Source organism: Rhea pennata, chromosome 3, assembly GCF_028389875.1.
Source record: "Rhea pennata isolate bPtePen1 chromosome 3, bPtePen1.pri, whole genome shotgun sequence".
NCBI lineage: Eukaryota > Metazoa > Chordata > Aves > Rheiformes > Rheidae > Rhea > Rhea pennata.
The window spans coordinates 119,666,219-119,685,827 of record NC_084665.1 but is presented as its reverse complement, the minus strand read 5'-3'; the positions used below and the strand labels follow the sequence as shown (position 1 = coordinate 119,685,827).

The following is a 19,609-nucleotide window of genomic DNA, read 5'->3' as shown; positions in this document are numbered from 1 at the left end:
ATGAAATATGGTACTTAAACATAGTATGGAAAGAGTATGCCAGAAGATGGAGCTATTTTAAAGATTAGAGTAAAAGTTATATTGTCTTGGGAAGTTTTTTGCTGTAATAGCCGGCTAATGGATGTGCTAGGCAGACTTCATGCATCATCTGAATGAATATATAAGCACTGTGTGTATATCGTGAAAAAATTATAAGGCCTTTCATGTGACTGAATGATTAATTGGTTCTGTTGGTTGCTAAGAGTCATAGAAATGCTTTTTACTTATGTTATGGGAAGTGAATTTCAGGAAGTTCAGTTAGAGCAGACAGTATAAGGACTGTAATGCTGGGGTCTGTTCCCAAACTTGCTACTGCTTTGCTTTTCAACAGATGCCTTAGCTATCCTCAGAAATTTTGTACGAAACCACCAAATGGAAATCTTTGTTCACATTTGCAAAATTTATCTAATCTATTATCCAAGTTTCTAAGCTGGCATTCAATAACAATTAACTGACACTGAGTAAATAGCAGTAAAAGCATAACTCAGTGAAGTGAAACAACAAATACTTCCCCTCCTAGAACGTTTAAATCATGAACCAACTCTATGGGTAGCTCTACTCTATTTCTGTTTTTTGAAATTCTCATGCCAGGACATACATCATCTTCTGTTTGTGCAGCACTAAATATATAAAGGACATTAAGAAAAATAACTAATATTCTAATTAATAACACACTTAAGTACTTCAGCACTTTATTGTGCAAAATTGGAGTAATGCATTTTCTTCCTGAGCTCTTGGTGGCTTGAATTAACTAATGTTTTTAGATGCATTGAGAATTTTGAGTTGAAGGTTGAATGTAACTAAACTATTCCTGATGTTGATGCAAGTTGCATATATCTTATGCACACAGATTAATTTGCATTCTATTCTGCTTAGATCCTATGTCATGTAGAAATGATAACCTGATGCTCAGAATAACAAGTTTTTATGTATGGATGTGTATTTTCAACCACATTAACACTGTGCTCTATATATTTATCTTAACTGATCTCCATTAGTATAAGTTACAGGGAGTTGCATGCATACTCCATTAGCTATGCTTATTTTCAGCATACTCTTCCAAGTAGAGTAGTGCTATTACCAATCTTCAACTGAGGAAATGAGATGCAGAGGAAGAGGAATTTATGTGCTCAGAAATTAAAGTGATGTTATTTAGTATACCTGGAGCAGGGAATCAACTGGAGAGCTTTGTCTTGGTGGGGTCTTGGCTTCCTTGACAAGTCAGGTGGAGAAATAAGTACCTTGGAATAGCAGTTGGTCCAGCTGGCACACTTGAGTTGTGTGCAGGGCTAATCAGCAGGAAACAGAGAAGAATGTGTTAGTCTTGTATCTAGAATTGTGTCCTGATCTCTTGTGGGTGCAGACAGGTACATTTATTTATTTATTTGTCCTATACGGTTACAGTGTAGGACTTGATGCCTGAATGTATTACTTGCCTGCTGGGCTGCTCTTCAGGATGCCTCTGGGAAAGCTAGCTGGTATATCTATACCTATCAAGGTCATCTTTTCCTGTATCCCACCTATCTATGTAATGATCTTAGGTGATCAACATCAAGCAGTCAGATCTTTCCTGGAAAGCTTCTACCATTCCTTGTTGTATTAGCAAGTGAGACTCTTAAGTAGTTGAAATTCCAGCTGGGTTTGTGCAGCCTGTGAGAAGAGTGTGGGTGGCAGGACTAGGGTGTTGGCAGAGCTCTTGCCTTCAGGTAACATTTAGAACAATCAGCTAATCTTTTAAGCAGACAGTGCTGAGTCTGAAGTAGTGTGGAAGTCTGAAACTGTTTGTAGAGTGTGTATTAAGACCCACTAGGCACTGGAAATCTAAGAGCCTAATGCTTGGAGCACTTAGGAGTACTTCCTGAAGCCATATTTTCGCAATCCAGAATGTTTGCCAACAATACTGGCATAAGGTATTCCTGTTCCCACCACACAGTGCCAGAACAATAGTTTGAGGGATCGTGCTGTAAATTAAATACATACGTGCATTTATTTCAAGGGTCTTTTTTAAAACTGTAACAATTCCCTGTTTGGGTTCACAGCAAGGCCCCACAGAGTTGTACCACTGTAATTCAGGATCTGGAGAGCCATGTAGGGGGGTGGGAATGACAGTCAAGGAAGAAAATGGAAGTCTTTCAACTTGATTTACTACAGAGCTTTCCGTTGTTAAATTACAGTGTCAGTCTATAATGCTCAGAGCATATATGTAAGTTCACATGCTCGGTCTTGAAACTTCTTTGGAAGGAGCTAGTAGCCCAACAGTCACCCTAGGTGGTAGTGATTCACTGAGATTGCCCCTCCCTTATGTCTTCTGCTTTTGTTTACACCATGGCTCCAGATGAAGCTACTAATTCTGTGTGTTTGACCTTGAGTTCTCAGATTTTGACCTAGGGAATTTCTATTTCACATTCCTTATTCAGGAAAAACTTTGTTTAAGCAATTGACAGCAAGAAAGGAGGTTTTCTTACCCTCTAATACAACGTATGTGTGATGAAACAGCAGTCGATGAGAACAGATGACATGATTTCATAGCTCATGTAGTGTTGCAGTCTAAGTAAAATAGTCTAGATAGAGAGCAAGTTGGCATGTTTTGTTTCCCTTTCCTACAATAACAGATCAATAAAGGAAATAAGATGATAAGAACACAGCTTTCTTTTGGAGTGAGACATAAATACAGCAGAACACTTTTGATTGACATGCTTGGATGGGATGTCTGCTGCACGTGGCTATATTTTATAAATCTGGTGTTGAACAGGAGCAACAGCTTTCAACCCCCTCCATCCTCCTAATGTTTCCAAATCCCCTTGTTCCAGCTTTCTTGGACTCTTATTTATTACTAATGTGAATACTCATGACTGTGGGCTTAATTATGTAGTCAATCATTGCTTTCAGCTGCCTGTTTGATGTATGTTCTCAGATGACTGTGTATAAGGTACTGTTAACTTTCTGTCATTCTAATTTCACCCAGCCGTTTTGGCAGACCTCAATAGGTGGCATTGCTAGTGGTTTGTGATGCTGTAACTTTCATGCATACATTATTCTATCTATTCATTGTTTCTTTTTTCTCCTTTTTGTAAAATGAGAATAATGAAATCTTCCTGTGTCAAGTGCTTGAGGATTTGTCAGTGAAATGTGCTATTTGGACTTGAGCCAAAGTTCCTTTCTATTTCAATGAGCTAGATAGTTTGGCTTCTTGAGAAAATTATTCCTGAGAGATAACTCTGGTAAGTATGTGCCTATTGGATTTTTACTTTTAATCTTCATAAAACTTCAAACACATCAGTCAATATTAACAAAGTCTTGCTGAGAGGAGGAGGACTCAAAGACATTAAAAAAATAAGACTTTTGATAGAAGACAGATTCCCTGATAGAATACTTTCAGAAGGAAAGATATGCAGCTATCCTGTATGAGATATCAGAATAATGCATTTTTTAGGGTACTAGACTCCATTATTTTTGTTGCTTATGGGCTACTTGTTTGTGAGTAATAATTTAAAATATGCTGACAGTTGTTGTCCTTTGTTTACTGGGTCAGCCCACCAGCTTCCATTGTCTTTAGAAAAGAAAAAAAATGTTTCATTAAAAATAGAAACTTCTTCATGCAAAGAGGAGGCTGTATGTCGGCTCCAGGCTTGGAATATGCCACTCCTGTTGATTTTGCAGTGCTCCAGAAGTACCTCTCCTGGGAGCTTGGCACACTTGAGATTGTCAAGTTTGAGGAGGCGGAGTAATGACAGGTTGAAGATCCAGCTGTGCTTGACAGTATTTCACCCTACTAAATCTGGGTGGCAGATGTTATTTGACTTACTGAAATTTCTCACTCTGTAGTCTTCTCTCAATATCCGTTCCCTGTTAAGGAGGTGCTCTTTTTATACTGGGAGAATTCCTCAGAAGCAGCAGTCCTCTTGGCCAAACAGGGCCATGCAGCATAATCAGGAAATAATCCCTTTCCTGTAATATTAAAAACTTGAGTTTTAGCCTGGAGAAGACTGAGGGGAGATCTTACCAGTATCTGTAAGTACCTGAGGGGAAGGTGTCAAGGGGACGGGGACAAACTCTTTTCAGTTGTCCCGTGTGACAGGACAAGAGGCAATGGGCAGAAATTGAAGCACAGGAAGTTCCACCTGACCGTGAGGGGGAATTTCTTCCCTGTGAGAGTGACGGAGCACTGGACCAGGTTGCCCAGAGAGGGTGTGGAGCCCCCTTCTCTGGAGATCTTCAAGGCCCGCCTGGATGCAACCCTGTCTACCATGCTGTAGGTGACCCTGCTGAGCAGGGAGGTTGGACTAGCTGATCTCCAGAGATCCCTTCCAAGCTTACTGATTCTATGATTCTATGAGTTGTCCTGAATTATGGAAATGTTAGGTTCTAGAGTATGTAGTTTCATTTGGCTTTTTTAAAAAGGATAAATTTCTAATCATGTGAGGTCTGAAGCAGAAAGGAAGAAGAAGGACGTGCCAAAAGAACTACCTGTGAGGGAAATTCAGTTTTGCCTTGTGCATCATGTACAGGTAATTCAATTAAAATGTTTAAAGCGATATATAATGTACTTTTTTCCTTCCTGCTGCTGGTGGAAGCGGCATCAACCTGAGCTGGTGGGGATTTGTATTATATTAAGTACTTTGACCTAGTGATCTCTTTAAAAATTACAAAAAGTCAGTTACCTCCTGTCAGGTCTTGTTAGCATGCAGACTCATTACATCCAGATAGTAGCCCCTATGCATCATTGAAGCAATATCGGAGATATGTTTGACCCATACGAAATATCTAGATTATGACAAAATAGCAGAGGTAGAAATTTAGTGAGTCAGAGCTGTTGATATGTTGTTTTCTTGTGCATGTGTGCTGTAGGATTTTGATCATTGTACTGGTTTTCATTATTGAGCAGTCGTGTTTGGTCATTCTTGATGGATTTGAAAACTCCCATAATAATAAATAAATTTGTATTTACATAATGTCTTCCTACCTTTAAGATTCAGATATTTAATATCTGTTATCACAACTTTCTCTTTTGAGGTAGAGGCTCTCTGCAGTAGGTTTTAAATGTCTAAATATCTATGCTTGTGAGCAATGGCATACTTCTCCTGTGCTTATGAATAAGGAAACAGTGTTTGAGTTGAAAAAGACTTCATAGAACATCTGCTCAGGACCAGTACTAATATCCTTGTTACCAGTTTTTTTTTTCCTCAATCAAAAATGCAGTGGTGTTCACTCTAAGAATTTATTTTCTAAATTTTGTGGATTAGTAAATCTTGGGTTTACTGCTTGGTTTATCATATGTTGTTGTACCATTTTTGAAGACTGATAACAAATAAAAATCACCTTAAACTGTTCCTTTCATTGTTGCAGTCTCTTGATGTTCTTGACCCGCACAGTAAAGTTCTTTCTTTCTGCAAAAGTTGCAGACATTTTCAGACGTTATTCTGACATTGTATTCATGTTCTCTGTAGCTTTGTTTCCTATTTATAAAATATTTTATTTTAAAATCTATCTCAAAAATAAAAAAAAAAAAAACGCAAAGTCTCAAACCTATGCTTTTCTTTTTTTATGCTTCTGAACAATGGTACAAGGTAGACAAATCTCTAGTACAGATTTACAGTTGTAACTTCTGGTGTCTTTTGAATTTGTTTGCTGTCTACTTATATACTATTCAGGAATGACAGTATTTGCGGAGCTATTTATCTATGCAAAATAAATGATCTATAGTTATGTTATTTTTGAATTGTTTATTTTTCTTCTCATTGTCTTTCCTGTTGATGTTTTCTCATCAGGGTTTTGTTCTGTTACTCAGATGTGTTTCTGAGGCTTCGTTGTGAACCCATTTGACACTAAGTCCCGTGTCCTCCTTCTGCATGCTTCCTTTGTTCTGCAGTTTTCTTTCACAAATAATTTATTCCCTGTTGGTTCAATTCTGCTTCCACTGACGCTGACTACAAATTTCCCACTGGGTCTCACTGCAGCCTCTTTGTGAAGATCAGTTGTACTACCTCTTCTATCAGACAGAACAACTGCATCTAGGGGTGTTAACAACAATTAAATCTGTTTTTATCTGCATAAGCAGATACTTGAGAGACTTTGCATGTGCAGATGTGCAGCAGGAGATCTAATTAAATGTTTTAACTTTTCATCTCTTTTGGAGAAAATGGAACCTTAAGCTTAACTCTTTTCCAAAAACCAGTAGTTTATAGGAATATGAAAAATGTATTAATAAAATTAAGTTATTTCTATGTTTAGGTATGTGTCTTACCTGGTAGAGACATTAGAAGGTAAATATTGAAATATATCTGTGGATTTTATGGTGCATTACACCATTGCAATATTACTTAATCGCAGTCAAAGTCCAGCAGGTCTGTAGTGAGCAAAATCAGGGTTTGGACTTTAATCTACCTAGACAGACACTCTTAATCTTTCATATGAGCAAATAGGTATGTGCTGTCCTGCTGGGATTTTTTGTTCACCGTCCTGAGCACAGTTGTCACTTTGGTGCAAGCAGCTGTGGTGATAGCTTAGTTCAGATTTATTAAGCTATCCATGGGATCTCTTTAAATGTGAACAAACACACATTTGTCCTAAAGGTAGAACAGTATGAGATAGAGAACAGCAGGAAAGATGGTTTGCTTGTGAAGTGTATTTGAGGAATGTGTATTAGAAAATCTTATGTGCAAGCTTTATAGCTCTGTCAGACTGAAACCTACAAAAGTAAAGGAAAAAATGAGATCTGTTCTTAGAAAAAGTACTGTAATAAGCCATGTTACAGCAGGCACCTGGTTCAATCCTACTGAGAATCCCTGTTTTCACAATTCAAACAAATATATTAAGGCTTTTTCCAGCCAAATTCATTATTCCAAAGTTACAGAGAATCAAACAGAAGTTTACCATATGGTTCTGCATAAGGTCTTGTAACTGTTTGTGCTTTGGCTGATGTTGCTCCTCTGGTGTTCAGCCTTTAAACAGAATACAGCATGAAGAATATCAGTCCCTGAGATGGGCAATCAGGTGAAAGTTTAATTGACATGAGTTATCTTGATCATTCAAGTGCTTTTTGACATGTTTTATTTGAAATTCCTTGACTCTGCATATCATGGAAACCTACGTGTTTCCTTTTAAGGCCTGATCCTCAGCTGCAGTTTTCTGCAAGTTTTTCCCAAGGGTGAAAACATCATTGTGTCTTGTGCATGCTCCATTTAAATCCTCCTGACATCTGCTTGGGCTGCTTTCCATTCATTAGCTGAGGGGAGTTGCATCTTCTTCCATGGTGGCTGGTCAGAAGCCAAAGACAGATTAAGTTTCCTTGAGCAAGGAACTTGTCACTGAGATTCTCCAAGTTGGAGATGGAAACTTTGGCAGCTCTGCGAAAAGGCAGTTAGTCTTATTGCCACAAAAATGATTTTTTGTGTCGTCCTGCTGTGTGCGCCCCTGGATTTCAAGCTGCTCATTATAAAAAAAAAAAAAAAAAAAAAAAAAAAACACAACACACACTTAATACTGAAACTGTGGATTATTTCTAAAATTACTTTCGTGCTAATTGCTGGTATATTTTTCACTTCCTCAAAGTTCTCCGTAAGCCCACTGTTGGCTGGGTATTTCCCTTCTTCTATTCATGTAGCTCTTTATTTCTTATGCTTTTGCTGAAGTCCCAAAGGAGACGGCAACTTTTAAGGCTGTGCATGAAGCACCATAGCTGAATGCCAGCTACTGCTGCTGCAGATGGTCAGACTTCTGGAGACACGACTGAAGACCCTGAGGAACATCTCGCAAGACAGTGAGCAAAACCCAACAGCTTGATTTGGAGGAAGGTGCAAGAAACCTCATAGTTAGCTGTTTCAAACAACTTATCATAGAATCATAGAATCGGTAAGGTTGGAAGGGACCTCTGGAGATATCTAGTCCAACCTCCCTGCTCAAGCAGGGTCACCTAGAGCATATTAGACATTTTTTTTTAATTCGTCCCCTATCCCCCTCAGCCTTTACTGTATGCTGCTTAAATCCTTTTACTTTTAGACAACCTGCCCACAACTTCTAAGAATTATTTTCATTTTGTGTTTTAGTCTTTAGTGCTTCATTTGATTAAGATACACACACGCATGCACGCACACACAAACAGCTGATCTACTCTTGTTGGGGGAGGGAGGAGGCCAGTAATTCCTGTGTATTTTAATGTGTATCTCGGTTTCTAACCTGAAGAGTTTCACAGTCATGGTTTACACTGTACGTTCCTCAATAAATCTGGGGTGTTTTTTTTTTTTCTATTATAGGATTGTCTCATGCTATTGCTTTCTCAGTTAAAGATTACATTTTACATTAAGATTTTCTCTTGCAGAAGAATTCGAAGTGTTCGAGAACTTGTAAGCCACAAAAGCTATCATCTGGGCATTATTATTATTTATGATCTATGACTCTTAATGAGCATTACATATATGTTATTTTGCATTAAGAGCTAAGTAGTTAGATTGAATTGCATTGATAGCATACTGTATTTAAGATAACTTCTTTTTCTGGAAGCGCAGCAGCTCAGATACTAATATGTATTTCATTTTAAAATGGACTACATTTGTTCTTATGACACTTTCTGGAGGAAATCATGTGAAATTAGGACAAAACTTATCAATGATATCCTGGGGCAGATGCTTATTTTGTACAAACTGTCATCTCTCCACTGGTGTCTGTCTTCATAAGAAGGAAATGGTGGGTGTCATTCTGCTTTTAGTTTGAATGCAGAAAAACTGCATAACATGTCTTGAGCTCTTTGGGAAAGAACAGAGATGGTGAAGGGAGTTCTTTGGATAGTGAAATTTGTAAAAACATCAAATGAAGTGCCCCAGTGTGTTCTAATTCACTGTAGATTCTTCATTGTCTGTTTAACTTTATCTTCATGTGAAATTCTAAGAGATCTTTTGCAAATTAAAACAACATGCAGTTTATTGTGTTTGTCTTTGGTGTCTTCTTCCATTATGTTCTCTACTTATAGCTATTACTTAAAAGATTCCTGAGCAACATAAACATACTTAATTTTAAACTGTGTTTGAGGGTAACTGCTTAAGATGTGCTTCTTGGTTCAGATGACTCTTTGCAACTTGAAATTTGCTGTCATGGGTGAGTGATTCAGGTGTCCTGAGGTGTTTGAGATTTGTTCTGGTATTCAAATAATACGAACGTATTATTTCAAATAATACTAATTATTTTGAGTAAATTATTCAAATAAAATAGAAGTAGCCTGAAAGTTAACCTTACAGTTACTTATGGTTTCCAGTTTTTGGCCCTTAATTGCTGAGTGAAAGAACACTGTCTTATACTGGGAGGTCCTTCAAGAGCACAAAGCAGCACTGGGTTGGCTCAGAGCCTTTGTGATGAACCTGCTAGTTCTTTTCCTTCAAAAATAAAATAAAATTGTTGAGTAGAGCAATATTTTGATTGCAGTAGACAAGCTCAAAATATTGTTGATCATAGACCACTGTGCATACTAAAATTCAAATAATTTGGTTAGTTATTGCAGTGGTAGGGGGAAAAAAATCCTTTGTGCTTTTTTTGTTTTGTTTTGTTTTCTCTTTCAACAGATGACAGCTAAAGTAACACCATATAAAACAACTGAATTTGCAGAGATAAAAGTTTGAACTATATCAGTAGGTAAACCTTTCAGGAACAGGGACAATTACTCTGCATTTGCTTATATCAATGCAAATCTGGTATAACTCTATTGAAATTGGAAGTTCAATAAAAATGAATTTATAGGTGCTGATAATTTCTCTATCTTTAGATGTTTATGTTTATGTTGTTATCTTCACTTTTAAAATGCATATGTTGTTATTTTCCTTTCCATTTGTGTCAGTGGTTCTCAGTTATGCCCCTTCAGGGCATTTTGAAGTAGCAGCAGCAACTCTAGCAGTTGACCCCTCAGAATGTCTTCTGTCATGATCAGATGCTTACAGAGAGTGAGGGGAGGGAGGTTGTTTTGCATTTTTGGATCTCATCTTTTATGTGTCTGAAGTATATATACATCCCACTTATCAGAGGATAAAAATCCCCTTTTCCTCCCAAACATATTAGAGTACTTTGAGCTACATATAGTACTGATACAAAACCTCACTGGTTGTTTGTAAGGACTTCTTACTCTCACTATACTTCAACTGATGACTGAATCAGGAGAACAGTTAGCTATTAGGTAAACCTGGCTGAAGATGAGAAAGAGCACTGAAATATGGAAGATGGCTGTTGTGATATTATCCCCCACCCTGTTTTAGGTTTATATTATTATTAAAAAAAAAAAAATTGAAAATGAGTCCAGGAAAAATGTGAAGAAAAAAGCCAATTTTGAGATTAATATGATTCCTTGATCTCAGAACTCCTATTTGCATTGTATTTCAGGACCGATTATTGTGCCAAAACATCATGACCAGACATACTACAAAAGATGCTTTATTTTGGGTTGCTGCTACTTCTGTCTTCTACCTTGCTGAAAGACAGGTTTCCTTCATGTAACATCAATTCAAGGAGCTTGACATGTTATGTCTAGAGTTTATTTTACTGTTTATGGAGATCTGAATATGATATAGTTTTGAAGTATGAAAATGAAAAATATGAAGATGAGAGAGGGATATATTTGTGAGTTATATGTTAATAAAAAGGGGGATGCTATCAAACATACAAATGTGTGATCTCTGCATTTTAAATTGTTCTTCTGGAAATCAGCTTGAAAAAATTAATTGTGCATTCTTGACTTGGTACGTATAACAGCTTTATTTCATTCTCCTTTAACTTCAAGCTTGCAAAGAGATACTTTTAAACATGAAATAACTGATACTGTTTATTGTTTTTTCTTTTCAAAATCAGTGTACTTCAGTAAATATAACATTGTTTTAAGAACAGGAATTTAATTAAGGTATAGGAACCATCAGATGCAGCACAGTGTTACACGTGAGGATGAACCATGCACAACATATTATCTATGCTCTTACCATGTATCACCATTACTGTCAGGAATGATGGCATCAGCTTGGGGTTGGAGTGGACCTCTGGAGATCATCTGGTCCAACCCTTCTGCTCCTCTACAGTCAGCTAGAGCACACTCTCTGGGACCATGTCCAGTCGGGCTTTTAGCATCTGCAAGGCTGGAGACTCCCCAGCCTCTCTTGGCAACTTGTTCCAGTGTTTGATCACCCTCACAGTGAAGAAGTGTTTTCTTAAGTTCGAGAGATGTTTCCTGTGTTTCTGTTTGTACCTGTTGCCTCTTGTCCTGTTGCTGGGCACAATTGAGAAGAATCTGGTTCAATCTTTGCACCCTCCCATCAGATATTTATATACACTGATAACATCCCCCTAAGCCTTGTCTTCTCCAGACTGAACAGTCCCAGCTCTCTCAGCCTCTCATATTAGAGAAGCTCTAATCCCTTAATCGTCTTTTGTAGTTCTTTACAGGACTTGCTGCAGCAGGTCCATGCTCAACCTCTTGCTACTGTTAAAATTGTACTGGTACAAAGGAGCCTAAAGAGTCTATGCAATTTTAGGTTTTTTAAATATATATTTATATATATAAAAATAAATATTTATGTGTGTATGTGTGTGTGTGTGCACGCGTGCATATATATACATATACACAAACCCTTATACTAAAACAGCTGTATTGCTTTTGGATGTTTTTGTCCTTAAAAACTGAATGTATTTTTACATAATATAGCTCTTGCTTACTTCTGCTGATGATGATACCCAAACTAAGAATTGACTGGTGTCCAAGCAAAGGACATGAAACTAAGCAGTTCTGTGAATGATGGTAGACTTTTCTGATGTTTGTGTGATTACTAAGAAAGCAATAGGATTTTTTTTTCCGTAAAAAAAAAAAAAAAAAAAAAAAGAGGAATAAACAAATAAGACAGAATTTTGTTTATATATGGTTGGAATTTTTAAGCATACTGAGGGAATCAGGAACCAAAGTCAGCTTCATCTTCATTGGAATTTATTCTCCAACTTCAATTCTTCTGGTATTTTGCCACTGCTTTTATCCAAAGGAAAAAAAAAAAAAAAAAAAAAAAAAAAAGAGAGAGACATGAGAGAGATGGAAATTTTGCTTGGAAATCTAGGAATTCCTATCATGTATATATTTTAATCTTTAACTTCTGGCATAGTATTTCAATTTCTGCTTCAGCAGTGGCACCTGACTATAAATATTATGTCACTATTACATAATGGGTTTGTAGGAAGTTGGCCAACTCTTTCAAGGCAGGCCAGCTTTGTAGAGATACCAGCCTCTGCGCCAAGAAGTTCTCAATAAAACTGATGAGATGCAGTAGAAAGGGCGGATTCTATAATATAATGGATTCTAGAGCAGAGGGTTGACAGGAAAGAGCATTTAAAGAGACTTGGAGTAGGGTAGAAAGAATACTAACTTGTTTGCAGAAAAACTCAGTTTAGCCTGGTAAGCCTTTTTTTTGTTGTTTGTTTTTTTTTTAAATAATCTTTTCTGGTCAGTAAAGACCTTTTATTGATAGTATACCACATACTGAGGACTGATACCTAGCTCAAGTAGAGTACATAATACTAATTTTTTTTCTTTTTATAAAATTGGTGGCTTTCTTTATATCCGACCAATTTTCATGCATTTGTAATGTGTTACAATTAATATGACTTTATGACATGAATAACCTTGAGCTTTAACAGGAAAAGATGTTTTTTCTTGTACTGGGCTTCAATTTTAGCTTCTGTAATTTCAAAGTAATTCTGTAATATGTTATGGAGGCCATTGATAAATGGTATTAAAACAGTGCAGCAGTATAGCCCCTAAAATTGGGAGAATAAAAATTAGAAGCATATTAGAGAAAATAAATTTAACAAATTTATGAATAATGCTGTTTAGTTTACTTTGTAGTGTATTGCTTCCCGTTGAAAAGTTAATACTGACTACACTTATATGTTTCTTTTGGCAGGTAACCCTGGATTGGCAGGTTACTACAGAACCTTTATACAGGCCTTATATTGTGGACTAAATCAGCAGTATCCAGTTTGGGTTGTGAGCCATGCCGGACATTGTAAGCCTCCTAGTGGTATGGAAATGATAGAAGGTACAATACTGTAACTTGTAACTCTCAAACATTTATAAACCCCTTGATTTCTCAAGCAAAAATTTTGACTATTAAAAACAGAATATCATGTTTTTAAATTCCTACAAATATTTCCACAACACAATATTAGGAGAAGAGAAGGTACTAAGAAAAGGAACACTTTTAGGTGCATTAGATTTGCCAGTCAAATAAGGGCTAGTAAGAGAATAAGTGAGTTTGCTGATTGGGATGCTGATTGAATGACAAGTTATAAAGAAAGTCTAGAATACATGTATGTTGAGAAGAGTAGATTATAAAAAGTAATGTTTAAAATAAAATATCCAATGTAGAGATTGAATAATTGAGAGACTTTATTGTCTCTGAATTTAAAAATAGTACTAAATTAGTGAAGTTCAGGAAGCAAGTAAATGTTTCTGGAACCAGGGCTTTGGGGGGATTCTCAGGGAAGGAGTTGCTTGTTTGTGTATTGAGAACCTTTTGAAGTGCCTGTCGCCAGCAATACATGATAGCCACCTTTTAAGTGGATATTGTTAACAGTCGATATTCAGCATTGTAAGGATGAGGGGTGAGCCAATAGTGAATGCCATCCTTGAAGCTGCTTAATGTCAGAAGACCTCTGAACTTTGTCAAATACTGGATATGTTACAGTAAATCAGTATGATTCCTTAGGAGCAAAAGGTTCAGCAATGGGGAATAACTTGAAAATTTTGAAGAAGCAGCCTTTCAACTGTTCAGCAAAATTATTTTCTACTAACACTTGAGCTTTTTGAGCTTTCATATTGGTTTATTTAATTTCAGGGTTGAAACTGAAACATGAAACTTGTATTTTTATGGGTCAGAGTCCTTCCAGTCATTGTAGTCAAGTGTCAAATTGCCCAGTGCTCACCCCTCAGCACTTTTTTGCTGAGACATGAGAAATCCCTAGGTTTATAATTTCTGCTACAGTATGGGTCATGCCTATATGTGTTTATTCAGTGCAAAGAACTCCTGATGATGAGAGATGCGTTTGGTGGCTTGAGGTGGCTGAAGTAGAGCAGATGTTAATAGGTAAGGTCAGCAGGGATGTTATAGAACAGTCCTGTTTCCCCTGTGGTGGACCCTGTGCTGCTAAGGAGAATTTTAATCTGGGTGAAGAAGAGCATCCAGTGGGAAAGGGGGAGCTGATCCTAAGTTGTAATCACACTCTCAGCTGACTTTATGGTGTCCTTTCTCACTGAGAGATCCTCTCTCCTGTGAGAGAGGGCATTCTCAACCATGGTTCATTTATTAAATGCATAAATATGTGGACTTAAGATGCCTTGAGGCCTGCATGTCTGACCAATGCAAAGGCAGCAAACCTCACAAGGGAATGAGGGATGAGGACCCAGTAGTCCTAGTAAAAATACAAAGAAACAAAACAAAACAAAAATCCTAAAACCTGATAGGAGGAGCAGTCCAAAAGGCAAGAAGCCTTCAAGTAGCATGGATGCTGTTAAAAAAGAAAAGAAAGGACCCCCCCAGACTTATATTAAAAGCACATGTTATATATTTGCCACAATTTGAAGAAAGTCTAGCTTATCAAAACCAAACCAGAACATGCATGACTCAATAGAAAATATAAGGAGGCTGTCATAGGAAAAAATTGGAAACTTACCTGGATGAGAAAAACAGGAAAGCCCATAAAAGTGGTATATCAAATTTGAACAAGATATTAAGAGTTTTGAAGAGTTATTTGGAAAGACAGCTCAATCAATACAAAGTTCTTCAAAAACACCTAAAGCTGGGAATCAGTGGTATCACTTCTTAACAAGAATATAAAAGTGGTGTTTGCAATGACAAGGCCCTATTAAGCCCATAGTAATAATAAAAAAGATCTTAAAATACATAAAGCCCAATAAATTATTTGCATTGATCTTTACTGCAAAATATTTTGTGGAGATTTCCATACCCAGTGCTTGTCAGTAACCTAGTAGTCAAATCAGTTTAAAGTAAATATACAGGAAGAGTTTGTGAGTCTGACTTCCATTCTTGGTACGATGATAAGAGACTGTATTATAGAAAGATCACCAAACACATGGATAGTGGCTTCTGTCAGGAGAAATCTGGAGATCTGTAAGACTCAGTAAGAACATGGATAAGGGTTCCAGAAAAAAATTGGAGTTTCAAAAAGCTTTTGAGAAGGTTCCTCACCAAAGGCTATTGAAGAAATAAATTGCTGTGAGACTAGGAAAGAAGTCCTTTTGTTAACTGAAAGGTGGTTACAGGATTTGGAAGTAAAGAATAGTGGTTAAAAGTAGTGTTTTAGGATGAGGAAGTCAGACATGAAGTACTCCAGGGATTGGTGCTGGAACAAATTTTTTTCAACACCTTCATCCGTGATTTGGAGATGAGAGTACACAGTGAAGTGTCTTAGTCTGTGTATGATACTGCACAGCATCTGATTCCTGGAAAGATATTAGAAGGCAAGGAAATCCAGAAGCACCTCACAAAATAGAATGAGTGGGCAAAAAGGCAGCAGATGAATGTCAGTATAGATAATGCATCTAACAGAAAAAAAGAAAAAATCTCCTCAAACTGTGCCTGCATCATACTGAACTTGGAACTTGCTCTTAAAATTCAGGAAGGATCTTGATATCATCACTGACAGCTCTCTAACATCTCTTATTGCATAGTTGCAGACAAAATATCAACAGAATGTTGGACATAATCAGTGTTAGAAACAAGAAAAAATATTTTATTATTGTATAAAACCACGATGGACCCATATTTTGAATGTTAGATTTTAGTTCTGGTATTAGAGTGTCTGAATGTTTGATGCTCTCTCAAGTACAACATTTCAGAAGAAGTGCAATTAGTGAATGTATGGAGAAAGACAGCAAAAACCAAGGAGGTGAAGCAGAGTCTTTATTAGGAGGGATTGAAATGGTTGGGACTCTTCTGTTCAGAGAACAGAATACTGAGAAGGAGTATGACTGAGATTTACAAAATCATGAAGACAGAAGATAAGGTAAATGCAGAGTAAAATTTGTCAGATTCTATAAGAAAAATAATGGACACTAAATGATTGTAGCTGGTTTAAAACAGGTAAAGTATTTCTTTATGCTGCAGGTAACAAACTTCTGGAACTTACTGCTGCAGTTTTGTAGGCAGATATTACGAGCAGACTCAAAGTATGAAATTCATGGACAGTTGGTCCATAAACAGTTGCTGAAAGAACTAGGTTCTTAGTTTTGTAGGTCCCTTGCCTTATCACTTTGAATGCTTAGGCTCTCCACATTTGCTGCTTCTGGTCCCAGTGCCATCTTGTGGCAAGGTTGTGACCCTGGGAGGTTGAATGCAAGGGGAATGGATGCAGAAAGTGGGTGTTTGTTGTGTTCTCACTATCTTATGCCAGGATTGGTACTTACTGGTGCATCATGGAGCTAAGAAAAGCATTGGATAGTTTAAACTGATGGATAGTTTAAAAAGCAATGAAAGGACTTTTATGAGATTTTTTTCATATTTATTTTATTAGGAACACAGGAGCAGGAAGTTCACATCCTGTCATTACTATACTTTTAAGGAGTATTTTAAAATACTCTGTAGGGAGCCTTTTTCAAACTAGTCTTATACGGAAAACCCTGAAAAGTTTAATGACTTTTGGAAATAATGATATTATTGGAGTGGCTGTGGGTAATAAGCTCTGCTTTGCAGGAGTTTTGAATATAGCAAAAGAAATACAGCTCACTTGGTACAAACTCAGGGAAAGCCACAAAGTGGCTAGAAGTCCTCATATTATGCTGCTTTGTAACAGTGTAAGTTGACTGTGGAGGGAGATTAGATTTTAGGTAATTCATCTTCACTACAACACAAAGTAAATGAAAAAGAATTTTTAGATATTAGAAGCTGATTCCCTTTCTTGTATTTATGTATTGACAAAATACCATTTTCACAAATTGACTGTAAAGGTGTGATCAGAACCAACCACCAAACAGAAACTCAGGTCATCATTTGCAAATTACCAGATGATTGACTGGAAGGAATAGGGAACTGTGGACCAGTGTTCATGTTCCACTGCTGCTCCAGATTCCCACTGGAGTCTTAATATATGTTTTGTAGCATCATAGCAAATAAAAATCCTGAGGACCAACAGAAGTACATGCACAGAGACAAAGAAGATTGCTCTTTGCAGTTTTTAATTGCCTCCTAGATTCTGAATTCCTAAGGCAAAGTGTCTGTGTCAAGGACCACGATATATGATTGCAGAAACCAGGTCAGTGACTAATATGCTATGCAAAACTGAAATTGTTTCTGATGAATATTTCATAAGACTTCATTTGCAATAGTCTTATGCAAATCCTTGGAGGAAGTTCAGTATTTCTTCGTAAGAATGTTGAAGGCATAAATCTCTGACACCATTGATTCCTGTGTATTTTTTTAGTTGGAGCCCGGCAAATCAAAAATGGAAAAAACAAATGGTTGGGGGGGGGCATTACCAAGGAATAGTTTATATTGACTGATTTAGTATATGCAATTATTTAAATAGTACTCAACATATAAAAGTTGCTATCTGTGAAGTAATAAGGGTCTTACAATAAAAGCAGATGTGTTAAAATAATTTATCTTTGTTTGTGTTTAGATCCAGTAGCTCTTGAAAGTCTCAGACAAAAGCAAGGTTTTCAGTGGCAGCCATCAGTCATAGATTGCTTCCTAATTTATTGGAGGCATGCCATTTAGTGATCTGACAATCAAACAAAACTAAACCCTTCATTTTTACTTGTGTATGATATGCTTTTATTCAGAGAGCTCTTGCAAACTATGCTCCACAGGGAATGCAGCATTAGTTGAGCATTTCATTAGTATAGTTCTACTGCTGGTAATCCATTGTGTAAAAATGTTTGAAGCTTACTTTTACCTAATCAGTGGGAAAAAAAAGTTATGTCCTAATTTAGAAGGCTTGTTCATCTTCCTCTTCATCTGTTAGAAAAGTGATTCTGTTTTAAACACAGTTGTGACTGTTAAGTATACTAGCTTCAGGTATAGTTAAAATTACAAGGAGAGCAACTTGCCCTTAGTCATTCTATTTAAAATCAACATAAAGTGTATTTGCTGTATAAATGTTCACCTACTCCTTAAAATGTTGGGTTTCTTTTTCTTGCCTAACGTGGACACTCTGTCTCACAGTTTTCCTGATGATTAAGAAGTTCAAGTCACTTAAACAGATGCTACCTGTGGACAGGTTCTCTTATAATATCAAAATCCCTAGCTGCTTGTTTATTTTGAGAGTTTACTGTGCCAAACACATTATGATTTTATTACAATATAACTTCTTAAGGTGTAAATATTTGTACATCATTTAGTTAATTTCAACCTTAGAGATACATTCATAAGAACAAACAAAAAAATGTATGAATACAAATAGATCAGAACTGAGATGTAGCAAAATACTCCTTTAATATAAAACAAACCAGCATGTATGCCCATAGTTGCTTTATTTTTCTAAATTTCTGGAGCTTCTTTTAATGTGTCGCTCTTTAGAAGAATTTGCATTACTCTTCTTTGAGATTTCTGGTCATACTTAATCAGAATAATAAATCTGCCTCCAGATCGATCCAGCTGATTAGACATGCTTGAGTACTGCTAAAGGACAAAGGACCCAAGTTTAGGAGTAGTTCTGCTGGTGGTACTGAAGAGTAGGCAGTTGGGAACTTTTTAACAACCTTTCAACTTCTTTTGACAAGAAAAAAAATGCTTGTTAAAACTAACTCTTGCATATCAGTGAACAATTTCTGAAATTATTCATTGTTAATTTGATATTAATGGCTAGTTCAGTGCTATATTATGAATATCCCATTTTAAAATGAGAGATGAAAGATTGGATCTTGCCCTGAATTTCTTTAAAAGTCCTGGGAAAAGTAAGATTAATATGAAATCCTTGAAACTCAGTCCTCCTAATGTGTGCCTTTTTAGCACTCTGGTCAGCTTTGATTTTAACGCTGATTTTTGCCAGCAAAGGCTTTATAGTCATCAGAGGTATATAGCCATAGAACAGAGTAGTTCTGCGAGCTTTTGCTATGGTTTGATGAGAAATAAGAAATACAACATCTGAGAGCAGAATAAAAATAGAAGACTACAGGTCTGGATGTGTTTGTCCTCAGGACCCCCAATATGCTTTTCCTTATAGCAATGTAAGACTGAGAAGTAAAGTGAAATGAAATCATAATTAAATGATTTACCAGTTTTTGGTAATATTCTATACATACCAAGTGCTATAGAAATGTGAAGTACTGATTCATAGCTTGCTTAGTTAAAGCAACAGAATTGATGCATAAAAATATCATATACCTCATTAATTAAATGGCTAGAGATCAGCCATGTCTTAATGATAGGATATTTGGTCACAGAATAATTTATATTAAAAATAAATCTATATGATATTCTAAACTATACAGTTGACTATTGAGCTATACAAAATCATAATACTTTTTTTTTGTCAAAGTGCAGTTGTCCTTTTGAACAGATTATCTGCAAATTTTTTGGTTTTTTTTGTTTCTGAATCAGTGTTA

General features: G+C 36.5%; 1 protein-coding gene across 1 annotated transcript in view; it reads left to right on the top strand.

Annotated features, from left to right (window-relative positions):
- Nucleotides 1-19,609, top strand: part of LDAH (lipid droplet associated hydrolase) — a 121,123-nt gene that overhangs the window by 20,448 nt on the left and 81,066 nt on the right. The window contains exon 3 of the mRNA XM_062573179.1: nt 12,951-13,085. Coding sequence (XP_062429163.1) covers nt 12,951-13,085 — 135 coding nt within the window. The remainder of the gene's footprint in view (nt 1-12,950; nt 13,086-19,609) is intronic.